Here is a 20,782-nt window from a genome sequence, read left to right as displayed (position 1 = left end):
TACATGTCTCTAAAATCCTTCCAGTTGAAACACTCCTAAAAGGGAAACAGTATCCCGATTCCATTGGTCTTCTCTGTAAACTGAAAGACTCCTAGGGTAGTTTCATAAGTCACTGATTACATACATTAGTCTTTGAAATGCTTTCCCCAACCCCAATACCACATACCAAGCATGGGTGCTTGGTGGCGAGAGAGAAGGAAGGGGCCTCTAGCCCTAAAATATTCAAGACCCATGAATCCCCCTCTAGAAAATTAGATGCTGGAATCCCTGCTTCCTTTCTCTTCTGGAAAACAATGATATCTCAAATGGTTATGGATACTTTAAAAATGGAAAAAATATTTTTCCCTAAATCTTACTGCACCCTGATGACTTTGAAACAATTGAAGAATGCCAGGAGTCTCTAATACTTGTTTTGTCTCTTGATACGGCACACCTGTTTTGCCAGTAAACAGCAACGGGTGTGGTTTTTTTTTTTTTTTTTTTGCTTTGGTGATGGAGAGGGGCATGGTAGTGGTTGCCCCAAAATTCCCTAAAATGCCCACAGGTAAGGTGAAAAACTGAAATACTCGTATTTTAAAAAGAGCCAGCCTAGAATGAATATTTTGCATAAGTCACTTTACAGGATCATTTTTTACTTGATGAGCTTTTTCACACCTTATTTCCTTATATTTTTTGGAATATAGTTTTAAATAGTTTTTATAGCTGAGAGAATTTTATTTAATATGCCCTCCTTTGACGACACCAGAAAATTTGGTCTCACCAGAGTTTCCAAATTACAAATGAACATCACAAAAGTATTTTTTATGACAAAAATATTACAGTTGTCTAATCATCTGTGGGTTCCTCGCTGGGCTCCTCACTCTGAATCATGTCTGACTCCTCATTCTCCTCTGAGGCTGTGGAAGTCATGTCTGTCATCCTAGATTTTGACCTTGTGTCTGATTTCTTTAATTCTGAAGAAGTGGTGCCCCAAAACGTGCTGCTCTCCGCACTCTTGGAAAATGATGTGTCTGATACGCCTTCTGATGGATGAAAGTAAGACAGGGTGGCCAGCTCTGGGTTGATGGAGTATTCACCGGTCTGACATGCTTGTTTATATCTGAAAACAGAAACACATATCAAGAACTGTTTTTGGGTGCGTTTGCAGCTTTAGAAAAGCATCTTAAAATAATATATGAATTCTGTCCAATACATTGTCTATTTATTATTACACTAGATAAATGAATGAAAAATGTTAGACCCTACACAGATGTGCTATTTAGAACAGAGTTCATAACCCCTTTTGTCTCAAGGCTATGGAAAAAGTATGCATTAGCTTCTTATCACCTTCCCAATTGACTAGGGTTGTTTCTTTCTCTAGATGATTATTTAAAATATTGAGGACAAGTTCAAGTGGGATACTCCCTGAGAGACAGCTCCATGGTCCTCTCCAAATAGAGGCAAGGGAGCCAAACTGAATACCTTATAAACTTGGGAGTTGTGTTTGCCCAGCCCTCTACTGAGGAAAGGAGAGTCCTCTCCTGAGTTTTAAAGGCTCCAGAGGTCTGCAGACTTACTTCATCATCTTCATTTTGTACAGCATGGCACTACAGATTGCCAGCAGGACGACAAAAAGGAAGAGGGTCATCAGTGAGATGCCCAGCATTAATTTTAACTTGGCTTCCTGTGTTCTTGCCGTGTTGTCTTCCCATGTAGCATTCACATCAGAGTCTGAGAGGAAAGAAAGAAAACGCAGTGGGAAAGAGTAACTGTGTTCAGCAAGTTTTTCTGGCGGAATAAGGATCACAGTGCAACTGGAGAGAAGCCTTTGCCACCCAGAGTCTTCACTGCACTCTCCCCTCTACCTTCGTGCAATGTCAAGGAGGAGGCTATAGGCCACTTCCTATGGACAAAGACTCTCAACTTTTTTTTTAAGCTTTCCCCTTCACAGCAATCTTGGAGGAGCTGACCCTCACTCCATTTTCCAGGATCACAGAAGTTTATGGATTTGCCCTCAGCACATAGCTAGTAAGTGGCAAAATCTGGTATCAAATCCAGGTGACTAGATGTTAAAACATGTATCGGCCTTCCTCCTTGTATAATTAAAAACCAATCCAAGGCTCGGAAGAGATTACTATTAAAAACGTGATGAAATTACACATATGGGATTAGTCCTTCAGGAAAGAAATATGCATTTCTCCTGTTGGCAGGAGTTGACTTTTCTTTTAAGTTAAAAGGATGATGTACTACAGTGCTTCCTCCGCAAGGCTTAAGAACTGAATTTGTCTTCTTATTACTATGATCAAATCTAGTGTATTTGATGTTAAAGAAATGGAAACTTAGCTAAATTTCTAAAATATATGATTAAAATCATGTTTGGATCCAGAAATGTCAAAAGTCTTTTTACTGAATAAATATATATATTTATTGCCAAATTTTATATCTTCCTGAATATATGTCTGACTTAATAGGCATGAAATGGTGACTTTAAACGATCATGTTGCTATTCGTCCCTTCTCGTCCAACATCTTTTCACCCAAAAGTTCCAATGATTTTTCATGATTTTTTTCAGGTAATGATGTTTTGGTAATAAGCAATGACAAATTCCCATGTGTGTACTCTCTTATATTAAAAAAATTAAAATTGTCCATGTGCAATCCTAGGCCAAGGGGAGAGAAATGTATACAGTTGTGAATGACTGATATCTTGACTTTGAGGCAGATTATTTTGGAAATAAATTATATTAAAATGGGCTGTGCTCCTGAATTAAAAGGGCTTTTGTAAAGAGGTGTGCTTATAGTACATTTGTTTATCAAGGTGATGGTCAAAACTAAAGAAGGGTTTGAAATCCCTAACCATTGGAAATTATAGAAAAGCTAATTACAAGTTGGGACAGGTTTTTTTCCCCCGCTAAGCCACAGTTTCCTCATCTGTAATATGGAGATAATACCAACTTTCATGGAATTGCTGTGAGGATTGACACAATAACATATGTAAAGTGTGGTAGGTGCTCAACACGCAATAGAATATCGATCATGCTTTCATTACTCGAAAAGACAAAATATTTCTAGAACATTGTCATTACTGGTTATCACTTTTCTAAATAAAGAAGACTGACACCATTTTCTTGACTCACTGAAAGGCAAGTGGCATTAAGTGTCAAATAACTCAGCACAGAATTAAGGTGGTAGGCCCTACATGTATTACCAGATGCCATTTCTTTTTCAATGTATTTACATAGGACAGAGGTTTGGGGAAAATTAATATGATGCCTTGTTATGAAAATTTCCATCAAAGTCAGGAGTTCTTTTATTCATATAAATAAAATCAATCCATTAATGAAAACTACATCTGGCAGCAGGAATTCTCTCGTTTATTGGTGGTGGGAATGCAAAATGGTACAGCCACTTTGGAAGGCAGTTTGGCAGTTTCTTACAAATCTGAACATAGTCTTACCCCATGATTCAGCAGTCACAATCCTTGGTATTTAGGTGAATGAGCTGAAAACTTATGACCACACAAAAACCTACACATGAATGTTTATAGCAGCTTTATTCATTATTGCCAAAACTTAGAAACAGTCAAGATGTCCTGCAATAGATGAATGGATAAACATACCAGTACATCCATATACTGGAATATTATTCAGCGATGAAAAGTAGTAAACTATCAAGTCACAAAAAGACACGGAAGGAACCTAAATGCAGAGTACTAAGCCAAAGAAGCCACTCTGAAAAGAACACATGTATGTCCAACTATTTGACCTTCTGGAAAAGGCAAAACCATAGAGACAACGGATAGATCAGGGTTGGGGAAGGGAAAGATGGCTAAGTAGATCATAGAGAATTTTTAGGGCAATGAAGCTACCCTGTATGGTTGCAGTGGTGGACACAAGATATTTGTGAAAACCTGTAGAATTGTACAACTCAAAGAATGAACTCTAATGTAAACTGTGAAGCTTCGTTAATAACAATGTATCAATATTGGCTCACCAATTATAAAAAAAATGCACCACACCAATGGAAGATGTTAATAACAAGGAAAACTAAGTGGGTGGAATATATGAGAACTCTTTACTTTCTACTCAATTTTTCTGTAGCCTAGAACTGCTCGAAAAAAGTCTGTCAATTAAAAAAAAAATGCATCCCATGTATTGTTCATTTTGCCTACATCTCCGTTGAGTTTACTGTTTCTATTTACTTCCAGGAATAGAAGTTATACAACAGGAAGATGGGAATATCTGCAATATGGTCATGGAGAACACTGTTTAGAAACCATACCTTTCCTAAAACTCTAAATGACCTCAATATAATGTCAGTCACCATACTACTCTCTTACATATACCACACCTTACTGAGGAAAACAGTATCACCATGTAGACACTAAAATGTGTGCAAGTATTTATGTATCCATTTAATTGAAGTATTTTGCTCTTACTTGGAATTGGGTGAAAAAATTGATCTCGTTGGTTGTCCTCACTGGTGGTTGCATTTATAGCTGTTAAAACAATAAATGGGTATTATGGTAAACAAAATTCACTTACTAAAATTATTGTGTGTGTAGATGTGTGTGGATTCTATATACAGTTCATTCTCATTTTTCATGGTAGTCGTGGTAGTTAAGTCATGTAAGCACTGAATTAAATGGATACTGAAGCATCATCATTCCTCAGGGAAATACAGGCTTAGGTTCTTATGAGCCTCTGGTCATATAAGCTTGTTTTTGACCCAGCAGGCTTGTTTTATGTATGTTTCTGTTTAGAGACACTTTATTTGGTATATACGGCTGATTGATTATACTTCCCTGGTGGCTCAGGAGGTAAAGAATCCACCTGCAATGAGGGAGACCCAGATTTCATCCCTGGGTTGGGAAGATCTTCTGAAGAAGGGAACGGAAACCCACTCCAGTATTGTTGCCTGGGAAGCCCCATGGACAGAGGAGCCTGGTGGGCTACAGTCTGACTCATTAACACTGAGCTCACAATCAATAGCATTATAACTCACACCTGTCTGAAGCTTATATAATACACACATTTTTCTTCCTGAGGCACATAACAGCCTTCTCCTGTTTAGGAACCAAACAGCATTGTAATACTATACTTGGAGGGCATTTAAAATAGCAAAATTGCCAGCAGAAAGCACAAAAATGCAAAACACCTTACACTAAAAAAGATATTTTGTTTACAGCATGAGAGCTGAAAAAAGAAGGCCTTTGTTATACTTCAGCTGGGAACAAGAGCTTCACACAATTAAATATGTTTTGCTACTCTGTGTGTGTCCATCAATGACTGTGAAAGTTCTGCAAGTAATTGATGTGGAGAGTTCCAAAGAAATTTTAAATGTAGGTAAATTCACAAATACAGAATCCACAAATGAGGATCCATCAAATATGGCATATAATTCACATAATGCACGCATATATGTGTGGGATACATGAATTACATTTATGCACGTATGCATTTATTGATAATATACACATTATATGTATACATGCATATACACAAATGCTGTGTGTGTGATTTATAAATGAATGCATGTACAATTATGATTTACACAGTACTTTTGTGCATGCATATATTTTGATATACACTTTGCATTCACTCATGCATCCCCATGTGCTTCTACACATACTGCCCCAAATACAAAGAGGGATACTATTGAGCAAGAGCCTTATTTAACATTTTTAATCATAAATAAATTAAATGGCTAGATTGTAACATTTGTAGGAGAGCGAAACTTTTGGTGAGAGGATTGGAAAATGAGTGACAGTGATCAACTTTCTGGCTCTGTGTTGCATTTGCTCTTACACGTGATGATGGCGGCAAAATGCTGACATGTTAATTCTTAGGATTAGAAAAATTTACACGGATCTCGGCTTTCTTACAGAAGACTTTAGAAAACCAAAACATTTTCTCAGCTACCTAACTACTATGAGTTTACCTTTAGCTAACATTGTCCAAAATGCAGGCTCATTTGGACTCTGGGTTCCTTCTGTTTAAAAAACAAAATAGAACAGGATAACAAAATAAGGTAATTTGACTTTAGTAAAATTCTGATAGAATGTTCATTTTTTTATGTTAGTCTAGTCATGTAACAGTTACACCTTGAGTTCCTGCCATGTGCCAGACCCTGTGGGTGGCATTTAAAGTTACAGAAATGAACAAGATACAGGTCTTATGTTTAAGGAACACACTCTTACTTTGAGAGGCAGACAGACAAAATTCACTGTTCATCACATTGCAGGAGAATGAGGGCTTTCATAGCAATGCACAGGTGGTATGCACAGAAGGATCTAATTCACTTTCAAAAGCCAGAAACACTTTGCGTGGGAGGCTATGCTCTCATAAAGGCTCAGAGGACTAGGAATTGTTTGCCAGATAAACTATGTGAGAGAGAGGTCCTTCCACGGTGAGCAAACGCAGGTGTTATGAGCAGGTTCAGGTAGTCTGGTGTGGAGAATATGGGTGGGGAATGCGACCAGAAATGAGACTGGCAAGTTCTTCAATGGTCAGATCACTTCAGACTTGAATGCCTGGTTAAGAATTTAGAATATGACCCCAAACCTAGCAGTAAGTTACTGATGGTATTTAAGAAGGGGCATACCGGGATGATAAGATTTCTATTTTAAAATATTACTCTAATATGGTTATGCAAGAAAGTGAATAACCATATTAAAGGAGTCATGAGAAATATACCTGGATTGTATGAACTGGAGAATATAGGGTTTCATGTAATGACAGTTCACTGTCTTCAATTAGACCACTCCTCTTTCAAGACCTTAGAGAAAAGCCATCCTGAGTTGTTATGATTTCACAAGTATGTTATAAGAAACAGTACTGTCAGAAAAGTAAAATGATAATTTTGATTTTGTAAACTCTAGCTCTGAACTCTCCACTAATATTCTTAGGAAATGCTAAAAATCAACTCTAAGCAGAGTTAAGTTTATTTATCAAGTATGTGCTTGTTAAAATGATTACTATAATTTTTTAAAATATATATTAAAATGTATTAAATATATTTATATAAATGTATATTTATACATACATGATATTTTATATAAATATCTATTTAATATAAATATAACTGTAATACATTTTACTACAATCAGGTTGTATTTTGAAAAGAGTTCATTTCCTACCCTTTGTCAGGTAAATCTGAAAATTGATTCCTATATTTTTACCATTTAAAAGATTTTAGAGTGATTTTAAATTGTAGTAGTATGAATTCTTTAAGTCTGTTATCACTTTATGAAATACTCAGAGTAATGAAAGTTAAATTTTTAAGTCATATAATGACATGCTCCAGGTCTGACTACAATGTTGTAAGTTTAATACTGTGAGTAGTTTCTCCAAAAGGTTCTTTACTTTCTTCATGGCTGACTACTTCAGGAGGTGCCGTCGTAGTTGTTTCATTGAAGAGTTTATCTAGGAAAAGGCATAATGGATTATCGGCATATAAAAATATTGACTCAACATTTGTATTTAGGTATTTTTTAAGCTAAAAAATAGAACAAAGAAAAGGAGAGAAAAAAACAACAATAACAACAACAACAAAACCAAAGAGAATGCTGTTGACATTTTCCTGAGATACCGTAAAGGAGGGGAAAGAAGAAGCCATTGAAGAATGTTTGTACAATAAGAGGTTGCCTGAGGTGGGACTGATATGCCCATAATTTGTAAGAGAGGAGAAACGGAGTGTGGGGCTACATGCTCCCTTTGGCACTGAGGACGCTCTGCTGGGTGAGGTACACTGGCTTCACGTGGTTTTCCAGGCTTTGAAGTAATACTATCAACCCAGGACAACTTGGTTGCTGGTTCAGTGTGATGACATGAAAGAGGGAGGTAGCAGCCGTGTCCTGGTAAGCTGGAAACATATGGTGTTAACCACTCAAAGCAGTTTGGGCGATTAAAATTTGGGGTTACAGCTCAAGGATTTCCAGGCCTGATTTAGGCTATATCTCAGTCTATAACACGTCAATCTGGAGGTATGTAAGAGTCAATTTGGGAGAAGTTGTGACTGGAGGGCTTCCCTGGTAGCTCAGCTGGTAAAGAATCTGCCTGCAATGCAGGAGACTCCAGTTCGATTCCTGGGTCAGGAAGATGCCCTGGAGAAGGGACAGGCTACCCACTCCAGTATTCTGGCATGGAGAATTCCATGGACTATGTAGTCCATGGGGTCACAAAGAGTCAGACATGACTGAGTGACTTTCACTTTTACTTTTCACTTTGTGACTGGAGGACCATTTATTTTTCTCCCTATGAAGTTGGCAATTTCAGTTAACTTTGGTTCAGACAGAAATGGATGAAGTGCCATATGAATTACAGGCAATCCCACTCTAGGAAGATTTCTACTGAGCCTACAGACAACATTATTATAGGTAACTTGTTGGAAAGAAAGGATGGAAAAAAAATAATCCATTACCACAGTTGACATGGACTCAATCAGGGCTGGAATGACTGGGATGTAATCCTTAAATGCTGCTTTGCAACCCCCATTGATTTGAGAGAAACATGTCTGGATTGCCTCACTACTGCCTGTCCTCATCATTTTAGGGACTAGAAGAATAATCAGTCAAAATTATTCTGGAGATTTCCATCTCCTTTGGGAGCTTGCTCTTCCAGAATGTCCCCACCACTCAACAAGTCTCTGTTACAGCCCCAGTGAAAATGGCAAAAATTTCTTATCCCAATCCAACTTTGACAATCCTCTGGGGACTTGAACTGTGGGAAGCTAAGTTAGGGTTTTGAAAACTCTTCCATGGGTGCTGTGGTCATCAATAATCCATCTTCAGAAGGGAATTTTAGGTACCTGACCTGTTGAAGAAACAGCTGAAGATGTTGTCTGCTGTATGCAAACAAAATAGCCATCAGATCTGTCTAAATTAACGTGTGCCCTCGAAATGTCTCTATGTCATATTTATGTTTCAAGTTTTGGAATTGCTCAAAATGTTCCATTATTGTCAAGAAGTTTTATTAATTATTAGGCATTGCTGAGTCTGATTTTCCTAATATTAAATATTGTCATTGTCAGAAACATTCTCTCTTGCCGTATTTGCTTTCATCCTCTTTTCCTTGTCTTCTTGGGTTTCATAGATATGAGCTGTTGACGCTTTAAGGTGAGGGATGTAGTATATATACTTTAGAGACTTGTAATGGCCTCCAAAGTGACATGCTGGCAACATTTCCTCATTTCCTCTATCAGTAGTTATACTTGGTAGAAAGATGCAAAAAGAAATGATATTTGAAGCTGAAAGCACAAAGTAGAAAGAAGTAAAAATGTGGTTTAAGAAAAAAACAATCTTCTGGAGTCCTAAATTTATTTTCTTTTTCTTTCCACCCAAACCAAAAATATGAGGCTAAGAAATGTAAAAACATTTTTGCCTTCTGAATTTACCAGTGCAATGGCTATGGTGGAGTCTCCTTATTTTACGAATTAAGACTCCCTGATGATATTAGCTCCACTGAGAAACCCAAGTAAGACAGTAGGTGTTGCAAGAGGGCATCAGAGGGCAGACACACTGAAACCATACTCACAGAAAACTAGTCAATCTAATCACACTAGGACCACAGCCTTGTCTAACTCAATGAAACTAAGCCATGCCTGTGAGGCCACCCAAGGCGGGCGGAGAGGTCTGACAGAACGTGGTCCACTGGAGAAGGGAATGGCAAGCCACTTCAGTATTCTTGCCTTGAGAACCCCATGAACAGTATGAAAAGGCAAAATGATAGGAAACTGAAAGAGGAACTCCCCAGGTCAGTAGGTGCCCAATATGCTACTGGAGATCAGTGGTAAAATAACTCCAGAAAGAATGAAGGGATGGAGCCAAAGCAAAAACAATACCCACTTGGGGATGTGACTGGTGATAGAAGCAAGGTCCGATGCTGTAAAGAGCAATATTGCATAGGAACCTGGAATGTCAGGACCATGAATCAAGGCAAATTGGAAGTGGTCAAACAAGAGATGGCAAGGGTGAACATAGACATTCTAGGAATCAGTGAACTAAAATGTACTGGAATGGATGAATTTAACTCAGATGACCATTATATTTACTACTGCGGGCAGGAATCCCTTGGAAGAAATGGAGTACCCATCATGGTCAACAGAAGAGTCCGAAATGCAGTACTTGGATGCAATCTCAAAAACGACAGAATGATCTCTGTTCGTTTCCAAGGCAAACCATTCAATATCACAGCAATCCAAGTCTGTGCCCCAACCAGTAACGCTGAAGAAGCTGAATTTGAACGGTTCTATGAACACCTACAAGACCTTTTAGAACTAACACCCAAAAAAGATGTCCTTTTCATTATAGGGGACTGGAATGCAAAAGTAGGAAGTCAAGAAACACCTGGAGTAACAGGCAAATATGGCCTTGGAATACGGAATGAAGCAGGGCAAAGTCTAATAGAGTTTTGCCAAGAGAACACACTGGTCACAGCAAACACCCTCTTCCAACAACACAAGAGAAGACTCTACACATGGACATCACCAGATGGTCAACACTGAAATCAGATTGATTATATTCTTTGCAGCCAAAGACGGAGAAGCTCTGTACAGTCAGCAAAAACAAAACTGGGAGCTGACTGTGGCTCAGATCATGAACTCCTTATTACCAAATTCAGACTTAAATTGAAGAAAGTAGGGAAAACCACTAGACCATTCAGGTATGACCTAAATCAAATCCCTTATGATTAGACCGTGGAAGTGAGAAATAGATTTAAGGGACTAGATCTGATAGACAGAGTGCCTGATGAACTAAGGACGGAGGTTTGTGACATTGTACAGGAGACAGGGATCAACACCATCCCCGTGGAAAAGAAATGCAAAAAAGCAAAATGGCTGTCTGAGGAGGGCTTACAAATAGCTGTGAAAAGTAGAGAGGTGAAAAGCAAAGGAGAAAAGGAAAGATATAAGCATCTGAATGCAGAGTTCCAAAGAATAGCAAGGAGAGATAAGAAAGTCTTCCTCAGTGATCAGTGCAAAGAAATAGAGGAAAAAAACAGAATGGGAGAGACTAGAGATCTCTTCAAGAAAATTAGAGATACCAAGGGAACATTTCATGCAAAGATGGGCTCGATAAAGGACAGAAATGGTATGGACCTAACAGAAGCAGAAGATATTAAGAAGAGGTGGCAAGAATACACAGAAGAACTGTACTAAAAAGATCTTCATGATCCAGATAATCATGACGGTGTGATCACTCACCTAGAGCCAGACATCCTGGAATGTGAAGTCAAGTGGGCCTTAGAAAGCATCACTACGAACAAAGCTAGTGGAGGTGATGGAATTCTAGTTGAGCTATTTCAAATCCTGAAAGATGATGCTGTGAAAGTGCTGCAGTCAATATGCCAGCAAATTTGGGAAACTCAGCAGTGGCCACAGGACTGGAAAAGGTCAATTTTCATTCTAATCCCAAAGAAAGGCAATGCCAAAGAATGCTCAAACTACTGCACAATTGCACTCACCTCACACGCTAGTAAAGTAATGCTCAAAATTCCCCAAGCTAGGCTTCAGCAATACATGAAACCATGAACTTCCAGATGTTCAAGCTGGTTTTAGTAAAGGCAGAGGAACCAGAGATCAAATTGCCAACATCTGCTGGATCATGGAAAAAGCAAGAGAGTTCCAGAAAAACATCTATTTCTGCTTTATTGACTATGCCAAAGCCTTTGACTGTGTGGATCACAATAAACTGTAGAAAATTCTGAAAGAGATGGGAATACCAGACCACCTGACCTGCCTCTTGAGAAACCTATATGCAGGTCAGAAAGCAACAGTTAGAATTGGACATGAAACAACAGACTGGTTCCAAATAGGAAAAGGAGTACGTCAAGGCTGTATATTGTCACCCTGCTTATTTAACTTATATGCAGAGTACATCATGAGAAATGCTGGGCTGGAAGAAGCACAAGCTGGAATCAAGATTGTGGGAGAAATATTAATAACCTCAGATATGCAGATGACACCACCCTTATGGCAGAAAGTGAAGAGGAACTCAAAAGCCTCTTGATGAAAGTGAAACAGGAGAGTGAAAAAGTTGGCTTAAAGTTCAACATTCAGAAAACGAAGATCATGGCATCCGGTCCCATCACTTCATGGGAAATAGATGGGGAAACAGTGGAAACAGTGTTAGACTTTATTTTTCTGGGCTCCAAAATCACTGCAGATGGTGATTGCAGCCATGAAATTAAAAGACACTTACTCCTTGGAAGAAAAGTTATGACCAACCTAGATAGCATATTCAAAAGCAGAGACATTACTTTGCCAACTAAGGTCCATCTAGTCAAGGCTATGGTTTTTCCTGTGGTCATGTATGGATGTGAGAGTTGGACTGTGAAGAAAGCTGAGTGCTGAAGAATTGATGCTTTTGAACTGTGGTGTTGGAGAAGACTCTTGAGTCCCTTGGACTGCAAGGAGATCCAACCAGTCCATTCTGAAGGAGATCAGCCCTGGGATTTCTTTGGAAGGATGATGCTAAAGCTGAAACTCCATTACTTTGACCACCTCATGCAAAGAGTTGACTCATTGGAAAAGACTCTGATGCTGGGAGGGATTGGGGGCAGGAGGAGAAGGGGACGACAGAGGATGAGATGGCTGGATGGCATCACCAACTCGATGGACGTGAGTCTGAGTGAACTCCGGGAGTTGGTGATGGACAGGGAGGCCTGGCGTGCTGCGGTTCATGGGGTCGCAAAGAGTTGGACACGACTGAGTGACTGAACTGAACTGAAGACCTTTTTCCTACCCAATAGTCTGCAGTGCTCTTTTGAAATCTTGCTTTAAGTGTTTTTCCTATTTGCAGTGCTGCCTTTCAGTACTTACAGTTCCTCAGAGAAAAATTCAGATCAGTTGTTGCTCTCACGGATATTTCAGACTGTGTGCCATTTGGATTTTGTGTTGTGAAGACATCTGAAAACATAAGATCAAAACTTTTCAGCAGCTAGGTAAGTCATTTCTTGTTCTTTTTACATTTTTTCTTCACCTGAATTTTTTCCTAAAACATATACATTACTTCTAAAAAAAGAATAATAAAGTATTTGAGACATTCTTCAGCTACAAAATAACAAGTGGGGCAAGGGTCAAAAATAAAATTCATGAGGGAAAAAAACAAACTAGTATCCTTATGCTAAATGATTCTTTCTGAGAAGAAACTATTAAGAAAATGACAAAAAACATATACAAGTGCATAATGGGTGCTAAAGGAGGTTTGTAGATGTGTAATATCATTACTGTTTGTATTAACATCGTTAAATTTTAGCCAAGTAAGAAGCATTCACTTGCCCTTGAACCTTCTGCTAGACTGTAACAGTTCAGCTTAAATAGCACATATTTCAATAACAATCACAATCTCCCAAATGGATTCACATTTACATATGTATATAATGAATCCTGCTCTTAGAGAGTTGTCAGTGAGGCTGGTTGTAATTTAAAACTAATGGATGTATCTATTCAGTCAGAGTCAAAGTAAAATGGATCAAGATCCCATACTGAACAAACATACACAGATCTCCTCTTTCCAAAATCTCATGAAATGACAGGAAAATTTACACACATGAATGTGTATGTGTGTTTAGTATATACATATATATCCATTTCCCCAACACACAGACACACACACAGAGTCATTAATGTTGAAAAATTTCTGAGGTAGATCTATGGAGAAATAGAAGAAAATCATAGGTCAATATTTAATGCTATGAGTTATTAGAGTAAAAAAACTAAAACATTGTGAATCTTTGCAGGGAAAGACAGATCAAAGAAACAATGAAAAGGTATTAATAACAATTGACCCAATTTCAAATGGAATTTAGATTATATTAAATGTGAGTTTCATATCAGTAGGGAATTAGTGTTAGACAACCGGCAATCCTCCTCGAAAAATGTAAAGTTTTATGACTATTTTACACCATATACAAAAATAACTGAATTTAAGACCTAAGAGTTTTAACAAAAAATATGAAGTTATTTAAAAAATTGGAAAATAATTTAATGTCTTGGGTTGGATAAGGCCTACCTAAACAAAATACAATATAAAGAAGTTGTAAAGAAATTGATTAATCAAGAATTGATCTTATAAAATTTTAAATTTTCTCTGTAATTAGAATACTTAAACAGGTTTAAAGATGAGTGACAGCCTGGGAGAAAATACTTGTTACTTTTACCATAGAGAAAAGATTGAATATACTAAATATAAAAAAGAGCCCTTACAAATAAATAAAAATACAATCTAATAGAAAAAATGGGCCAAGGATATGAACAGGTAAATCACAAAAGTAGAAATAAAAATGCCCAATAAATATAAAGAAACTTTCTCAGCTTCACAAGTAATCAGAGTGAAAATTAAAACAGTAATGAAAATTCTCACTTATTCACAAAACGTGATTAACATTATTCAGTATATGTGACATTGGGAGCATTCTTGATAGATGTGTTTTAGAGCACAATTTGGTGTTACTTATCAATATTTTAAAAGATTTATCCTTGATTCAGAAATTTCAGTACTTGGTATCTATCCAAAGAGAGATACACTCAAGTGTGCCTGAGAACAATGTACAAGAGAAAAACACTGCATATAATCTAATTCTTTAATAAGACAGTGGATTAATTATGGAAAATCATTTCATAGAATACTATATATCCATTAAAAATAAAGAGGTATACATGAAAAAAGCTCCAGAGTTCTTAAATGAGAAAAAGCATGTCATAATACAATTCTTTAGTATAGTCCCATTTATGTTATGAGTGGGTGTGTGTGTGTAAGAAAGAGTTTTTATTAAAGTAATCATCAGGCTCTTGGTTTCTTTAATCTCTGGGAATTAAAAATAGAGAAACATCCTGAAAAGGAAACAACTGCATCAGTTTGCAGTCGATGCAGAGTAGACGTAGCCTGTGTGGATAGATCAGACACCACGCCTGACAGTGCTCCTTTGTAGCTATGAAACCTGGCGATTGACCTCTCTGAGCATCAGGGGGTTTTTTCACCTCCAAAAGAGGATAGTGATTCATCAAAGAAAGAATAGAAATACAACTTATGTACTAATTATAGTTTTCAAAGTACTTGAATATGTGTATATATGTATATCTTCACTGCATTTCTCTTTTTTCTTTGGCTAATATTATTAAAAATTCCAGTATAGTTAGATTTAATCAAGAGTTTTTTTATGAACTTTTCACATTTTAGAATGGTGGACTTTATAAGGACATGGAAAGCTTGTATGAAGAAAGGTGAATAAATTGGAGTTTAGCAGATCTTCCAAACATCTCAAAGTCATCTTGTTATGGGTTGAATTTTGTTTGCCCCAAAAACCTATGTTGAAGTCTTCACCTTCAGCGCTGCAGAATGTGACCTAATTTGAAAATTGAGTCGTTGACAATTTAACTAGTTAAGATGAAGTCACATGGGAGTCGGTGAGCTCCTAAACAAAAACAGTGTCCTTATTGAGAAGAGGGAAATTTGGACATGGAGACACAGGAAGAACTTGTGAAGACAGAGGCAGAGACTGGAGTTCTGCTGCCAAGGAGTCCCTGGAGTTCCTGGGGCTGCAAGAAGCTGGGAGGTGCAAGGGAAGATAGTCTTCTAGAGTCTGGGCCACGTCTGTGGCTTGTTAGGAACTGGGCTTCACAGCAGGACATGAGAGGCAGGTGAGCGAGCAAGCAAGACTTCATCTGTATTTGCGGCTGGTCCGCATGGCTCACATTACCGCCTGAGCTCTGCCTCCTATCAGATCAGAGGAGGCATAATAAACGTAATGTGCTTGAATCTTTCAGAAACCAACCATCCATGGAAACATTGTCTTCCATGAAACTGGTCCCTAGTGCCAAAAAGTTTCGGGACCACTGCCCTAGAGGCTTTGAAGAGAGTATGGTGTGACCAAAACTTTGATTTTGGATCTCTGGCTTCTGTGAGAACTGTGAGAGAATAAATTTCTTTTGCTTTGAGTCCCCTAGTTTGTGGTACTTTATTTCAAGAAGCTCTAGGAAACTGACACACATCTCCAAATAAATTTTGCTTATCTCACCACAGAATTAGTTCAATTGTTACTAATGTGAATAAATAACCACACTGCTAGGATAAATCCTATATTAATTATAGACAGTTATCAAATCTTATTAAACTTCATAATATCTCATGGAAAAAGTTGAAGAAAATAAGAATTCCATTTCATACACCAAGACATCTACAAGGTAAATTAAATTTAAATAGGAAATAAAATGATTATAGAAATTTTAGAGCTTATAAATCAAATCAGTCTAATCCTCTTTTGCATATGTATTGCCATTAACTTGGAAAACTTACACTCTTTTACATCTTTATGATAATCGCCAGTTTTCTCAGGAGTATGCTCCTTATTTTCTTCTTCCATTGTATGGGGATGTTCAGCCATGGGATGTTCAGCCATGGGCTGTTCAGCCATGGGATGTTCAGCCATGGGCTGTTCAGTCATGGGCTGTTCAGTCATGGGATGTTCAGCCACGGGATGTTCAGCCACTGGCTGCTCAGGTATGGGCGTCATCTCATGCTCTGAAAAAAAGCATGACCAGAGGTCATATTTCCAACAGTGCACTTTGTATCACCCTAGAGAAAATTGCCATGGACTGTTGGAGAGGATGTGGAGAAAAGTGGGCCCTCCTATACTATTGGTGGGAATGTAAATTGATACAGCCACCATGGAGAACAGAATGGAAGTTCCTCAAAAAACTAAAAATAGAGTTGCCATAAGATCCAGCAATCCCACTCCTGGGCATATACCAAGATGAAACTTTTAATTCAAAAAGATACATGGACCCTATGCTCATAGAAGCACTACTTACAATAGCCAAGACATGGCAACAGCCTAAATGTGCTTTGAGAGATGGATAGATAAAGATGTGGTGTATACAATACATATACAATGAAATACCAATTAGCCATAAAAAAGGATGAAATAATGCCATTTGCAGCAACATGGATGAACCTAGAGATTATAATACTAAGTGAAGTAAGTCAGAAAGAATAAGACAAATACCGTATGATATCACTTGTATGTGGAATATAAAATATGACACAAATGAACACATCTATGAAACAGACACAGAGAACAAATTTGTGGTTGCCAAGGGGGAGAGAGTGGAGAGGGAAGGACTGGGGGTTTCAGATTAGCAGATGCAAACTATTATATACAGGATGAAAAACAACAAGCTCCCACTATATAGCACAGGGAACAATCTTCAACATCCTATGATAAACCATAATGGAAAAGAATATGAAAAAGAATATATATGCATAACTGAGTCACTTGGCTATGAGCAGAAATTAACACAACATTGCAAATCAATTATACTTCAATTAAATGTTTAAAAAATTGCCATGGACCAGTTTTCTAGGATAATGGGTCAAGTTTCTTATCTGCTATTTGAGTGAAAGTTTGAAATGATTACTCACCTTCATAAGGGGAATCTATACCACTAATCTCTGGGGTGAAAACCCCAGATAAAAAAATAAGCAATATAAAAATCATTGGGAAACAGCGCGATTTATCCAGTGATCTACTGTGTCTCGGAGTTTCCCTTCTGTTGCCCAGCAGGTCCTGTAACTAGCGAGGACAAGATGATGTCACTGCCAGATGGAGGTCAGAATGCTGGAGAAGAATTTCCAAATGCTTTGTGACTCAGACTCATGACCTTACCTTAGGTCAGGTGATGGTTTTTAAGATCTTTTTTTAAAAAAAATAAACCATTATAAGATTTTCTTTGAATAACAAGAGGTATGCTCTCATGAAATAATATAAATCATTGGTCCCTGGATTTTAAAGAACCATTAATATTGTTGATAGTAAGACAACAACAGACCTTTTTGGTTTTCAGAGCTTTTACAAACTGTATGTTCTTTTGAATAACCATACAACATCTGTTAAAAAAAACTAATAAGATGCCAAGATTCAATCCTAATGCCCTGCTAACTCTGGTTCTTGGGCTATCTTAACTATAATTCTTTAGGAGGGAGTTTTTTTGAAACATTTTTTTGGGAGATTTTAAGACCCATGTTATTTATGAAATATATTTGTTTTGTTAAAAACACTTTTAAAAATGAAACCCATCTTTTACCTCACATACAGACTGAGAAAATTATCTATCAGTCAGAAGAGTATTTAGGCTTAGATAATATTAACATATATTTCTCTTATAATAACTCAAATAATAAGCAATAATGGCAAGAAATCAAATGGACAATACCACCAATATTGCTCTTCATACTAAAGGATCAACTGACGTCCCCTCCCTCAATTCTAATTATTATTGATGAATAGCCTCTCAGCTCTAGAGAATATCCGCAACTAAAAAGACACAAGCATCAGGAGAAAGGGGGCATGAGTTTAAAAAGGCTTGAAAGTTTTTTCAGTATAATGAAGGCTCACAAATGAGGTTCAGCCAGTGTAATCTCGACAGGGCATATCTCAGGAACAAAAGAGTGAATTCATTAGGAGTCTCAATTGTTTAAGAGAGTGAGGGGAAGCAGAGAGGAATTATCCTAAAGGAAAAGATAGTCAGGTTCAGTCTTGGTGAACCAAAGGAAAATGGTTCTGTGTATAGCACTCTTTCTTTAAGCCCTCCAGCCCATTTTCCATGGGTGCAGGGAGGTGGAAAAGAGATGAGAGTAAAACGCTGTCAGGTAATTAGTTAAGATGAAGTCATACTAAAGCAGTGTGGGTCCCTAATACAGCATGATTGGTACTGTTATTTATTAATTTTCTAAAGGGGTGGGGTGGGGAATGGTGGCAGTTTTCTGGTAACCCAGTGCTTAGGACTCTGGGCTTCCATTGCTGGGGACACAGGCTCAATACCAGGTCAGGAGACTAAGATCCTGCATGCCACTGGCACGACCCCAAAATAATAATAATAGAGAATTTTAAAAAGGCAGAGATGAACACAGACACAGACATCCACACACACGGAGAATGCCATGTGAAGATGAAGGCAGAGACGGGGATGACGCAGCAAAAATCAAGGAACACCAAAGACTGCCAGGAAACCACCAAGAGCTAGGAGAGAGAAGGAACCAGCCCTACTAACACCTTGGTCTCAGACATCTAGACCCAAGAACTGTGGGTTCAAAAGAACATACAGTATTGTAAACGCTTCAAAAACCAGAAAGTTCTTGTCTCTTCTTACCATCAATGATATTTATGGTTCTTTAAAATCCAAGGACCAATCATTCTCATTATTTCATGAAAACATACCTCAACAAATCTCTTAAGCAGCTCAGTTTGTGGCACTTCATTACGGCAGCGCCAGCAAATTAATACCAGATAAACTCTGAGTTCTTGGGACAAGATTATGGAAACAGTGAATTTGTCCTCACTGGATATCATCATTTTAGGCCACAGTTAGCCTTTCCAATATTCTATTACTCAATCAGAGTAGAGGCTTCTCTTTTTAAAAAAGTGTATATTTATTTTTTACCTATTAAACTATATTGTAAGTCTTTGAAGAATGCCCCAAGGAGAAGCCATTGCTAATACCAAAGATGTGATTAGCTATGCTTTCTAATCTGTGATTTTACTTTGTTTTTGTTTCTTGATCATGTCTGCATTATAAGTCCCTCTTCCACTTCTGTGTCTTCTCCCACAGGAACACTGGGCCAGGACAAAGGAGGAATATATTTGGGTCATCACTCCATCACTTCCTACCTATGTGAGCATGAGCAAATCATCTCTCCAACCCTGAATTTGATCCTCTGGAAAATGAGTAAGTTATATATCACATCAGGTAGATAATCGAGTCATTTCCTGGGGTGAATGTATTTCCTGAATTTATTTACTTCATAAAGAATTTATTTACTTTCTCTACAGATAATTTTTCTTCATGCCTAAAAGGATTAGTACTGGTGAGATTTTCATATATACAGCTTTTTAAGAGGCACAGCAAACAAGGAAAGATAAATACAACAAGTAATGAAGTAAAAGACACACAAACATTAAGAAATGAGACAATCTCGTAAAATGACCCAAAGCAGTTATATTTTAAAGAACGTCAACTGAGTCACCCTAATCTTCGAGAGAATCTATTAAATGCAGATAGTTCCACAAGGCACACATTAGTTGTTGCAATCCATGAACAGAAGCCTCACGCCTTGCTTAAAATATTAATTTGAATATTATTTTCCTTAAATCTGAATAGCAAGCTTACACACAACATCAAATAAAACAAATATCACTGTAATTTTGAAAACCCAGGAACAATGAACTGTGCTTTACAAGAACTGTCAGAGAACTGAGGTTCTCTTTAACAGGCTTTCTCAAACTAAACAGAAGTTATCACTTCAGGATTATTGATTTTCAAAGAACTAAGATCTTTCAAAATACAGGAAAGTTCTTTTGAACAGAATGTAATCTCTTTCCTCTCTTTGTAGGACTGTCAAGAATTTATAGGGCCTTCTGGATTAAGTGAGAACCTTGATTGCCAACATGTGCTTCATGTATCATTTTGAGTATCCGAGCTTTTTTTTTTCTAAGTCCAAATCATTTTTATTTATATTCTTTTATTTTACTTTATTTTTTCTTAAGCTAAAGTGTTTTTTTAGCTTCTAGATAAATAGAAACATTGAAGTAAGAGTATTTTACTAACATGGTGATTCTTGTAGTAAAAGAGAACTATTTGTTGATGTTCAAACCTTGAGTTAAAAACCAGATCTTTCATTCACAACTTAATAGAAGAGGAAGATTACATGGGATCTGGCCAGGCTGAGGATGTTTAATGAGGTTGCTCTTCAAAAACTGCCACTTAATCTAAGTCTTAGGCGGTTGCTAATTACTAGCTATCCAAAGATT

At 37.4% G+C, this 20,782-nt stretch overlaps 1 protein-coding gene across 1 annotated transcript; it reads right to left on the bottom strand.

The window, feature by feature from the left end:
- Positions 1 to 598: 598 nt before the first annotated feature.
- On the bottom strand, positions 599 to 16,634 carry EQTN (equatorin). Its single transcript, XM_040237982.1, has 7 exons — positions 16,273 to 16,634; positions 12,798 to 12,884; positions 7,343 to 7,402; positions 5,919 to 5,969; positions 4,417 to 4,476; positions 1,557 to 1,710; positions 599 to 1,099 (listed from the first exon to the last, which is right to left on the bottom strand). The coding sequence occupies exons 1-7, from the start codon at positions 16,487 to 16,489 to the stop codon at positions 826 to 828; spliced, it is 903 nt and encodes a 300-aa protein (XP_040093916.1). The 5' UTR covers positions 16,490 to 16,634; the 3' UTR covers positions 599 to 825.
- Between the last annotated feature and the right edge of the window lie 4,148 nt (positions 16,635 to 20,782).

The sequence above is a fragment of the Oryx dammah genome, unplaced genomic scaffold (genome assembly GCF_014754425.2).
Source record: "Oryx dammah isolate SB20612 unplaced genomic scaffold, SCBI_Odam_1.1 HiC_scaffold_1, whole genome shotgun sequence".
Classification (NCBI taxonomy): domain Eukaryota; kingdom Metazoa; phylum Chordata; class Mammalia; order Artiodactyla; family Bovidae; genus Oryx; species Oryx dammah.
This window is presented reverse-complemented; position numbering and strand designations above follow the sequence as displayed.

Bases quoted from the DNA above. Each gene is read 5' to 3' on its own strand.
- EQTN (XM_040237982.1), bottom strand. From the start codon at position 16,489: ATGACGCCCATACCTGAGCAGCCAGTGGCTGAACATCCCGTGGCTGAA. The intron at 5,970-7,342 runs GTAAAGAACCTT...TTTTTTAAACAG, and splicing joins AGTAGTCAGCCATGAAGAAA to AAGGAACCCAGAGTCCAAAT. The intron at 4,477-5,918 runs GTAAACTCATAG...TTGTTTTAACAG, and splicing joins TTGGACAATGTTAGCTAAAG to CTATAAATGCAACCACCAGT.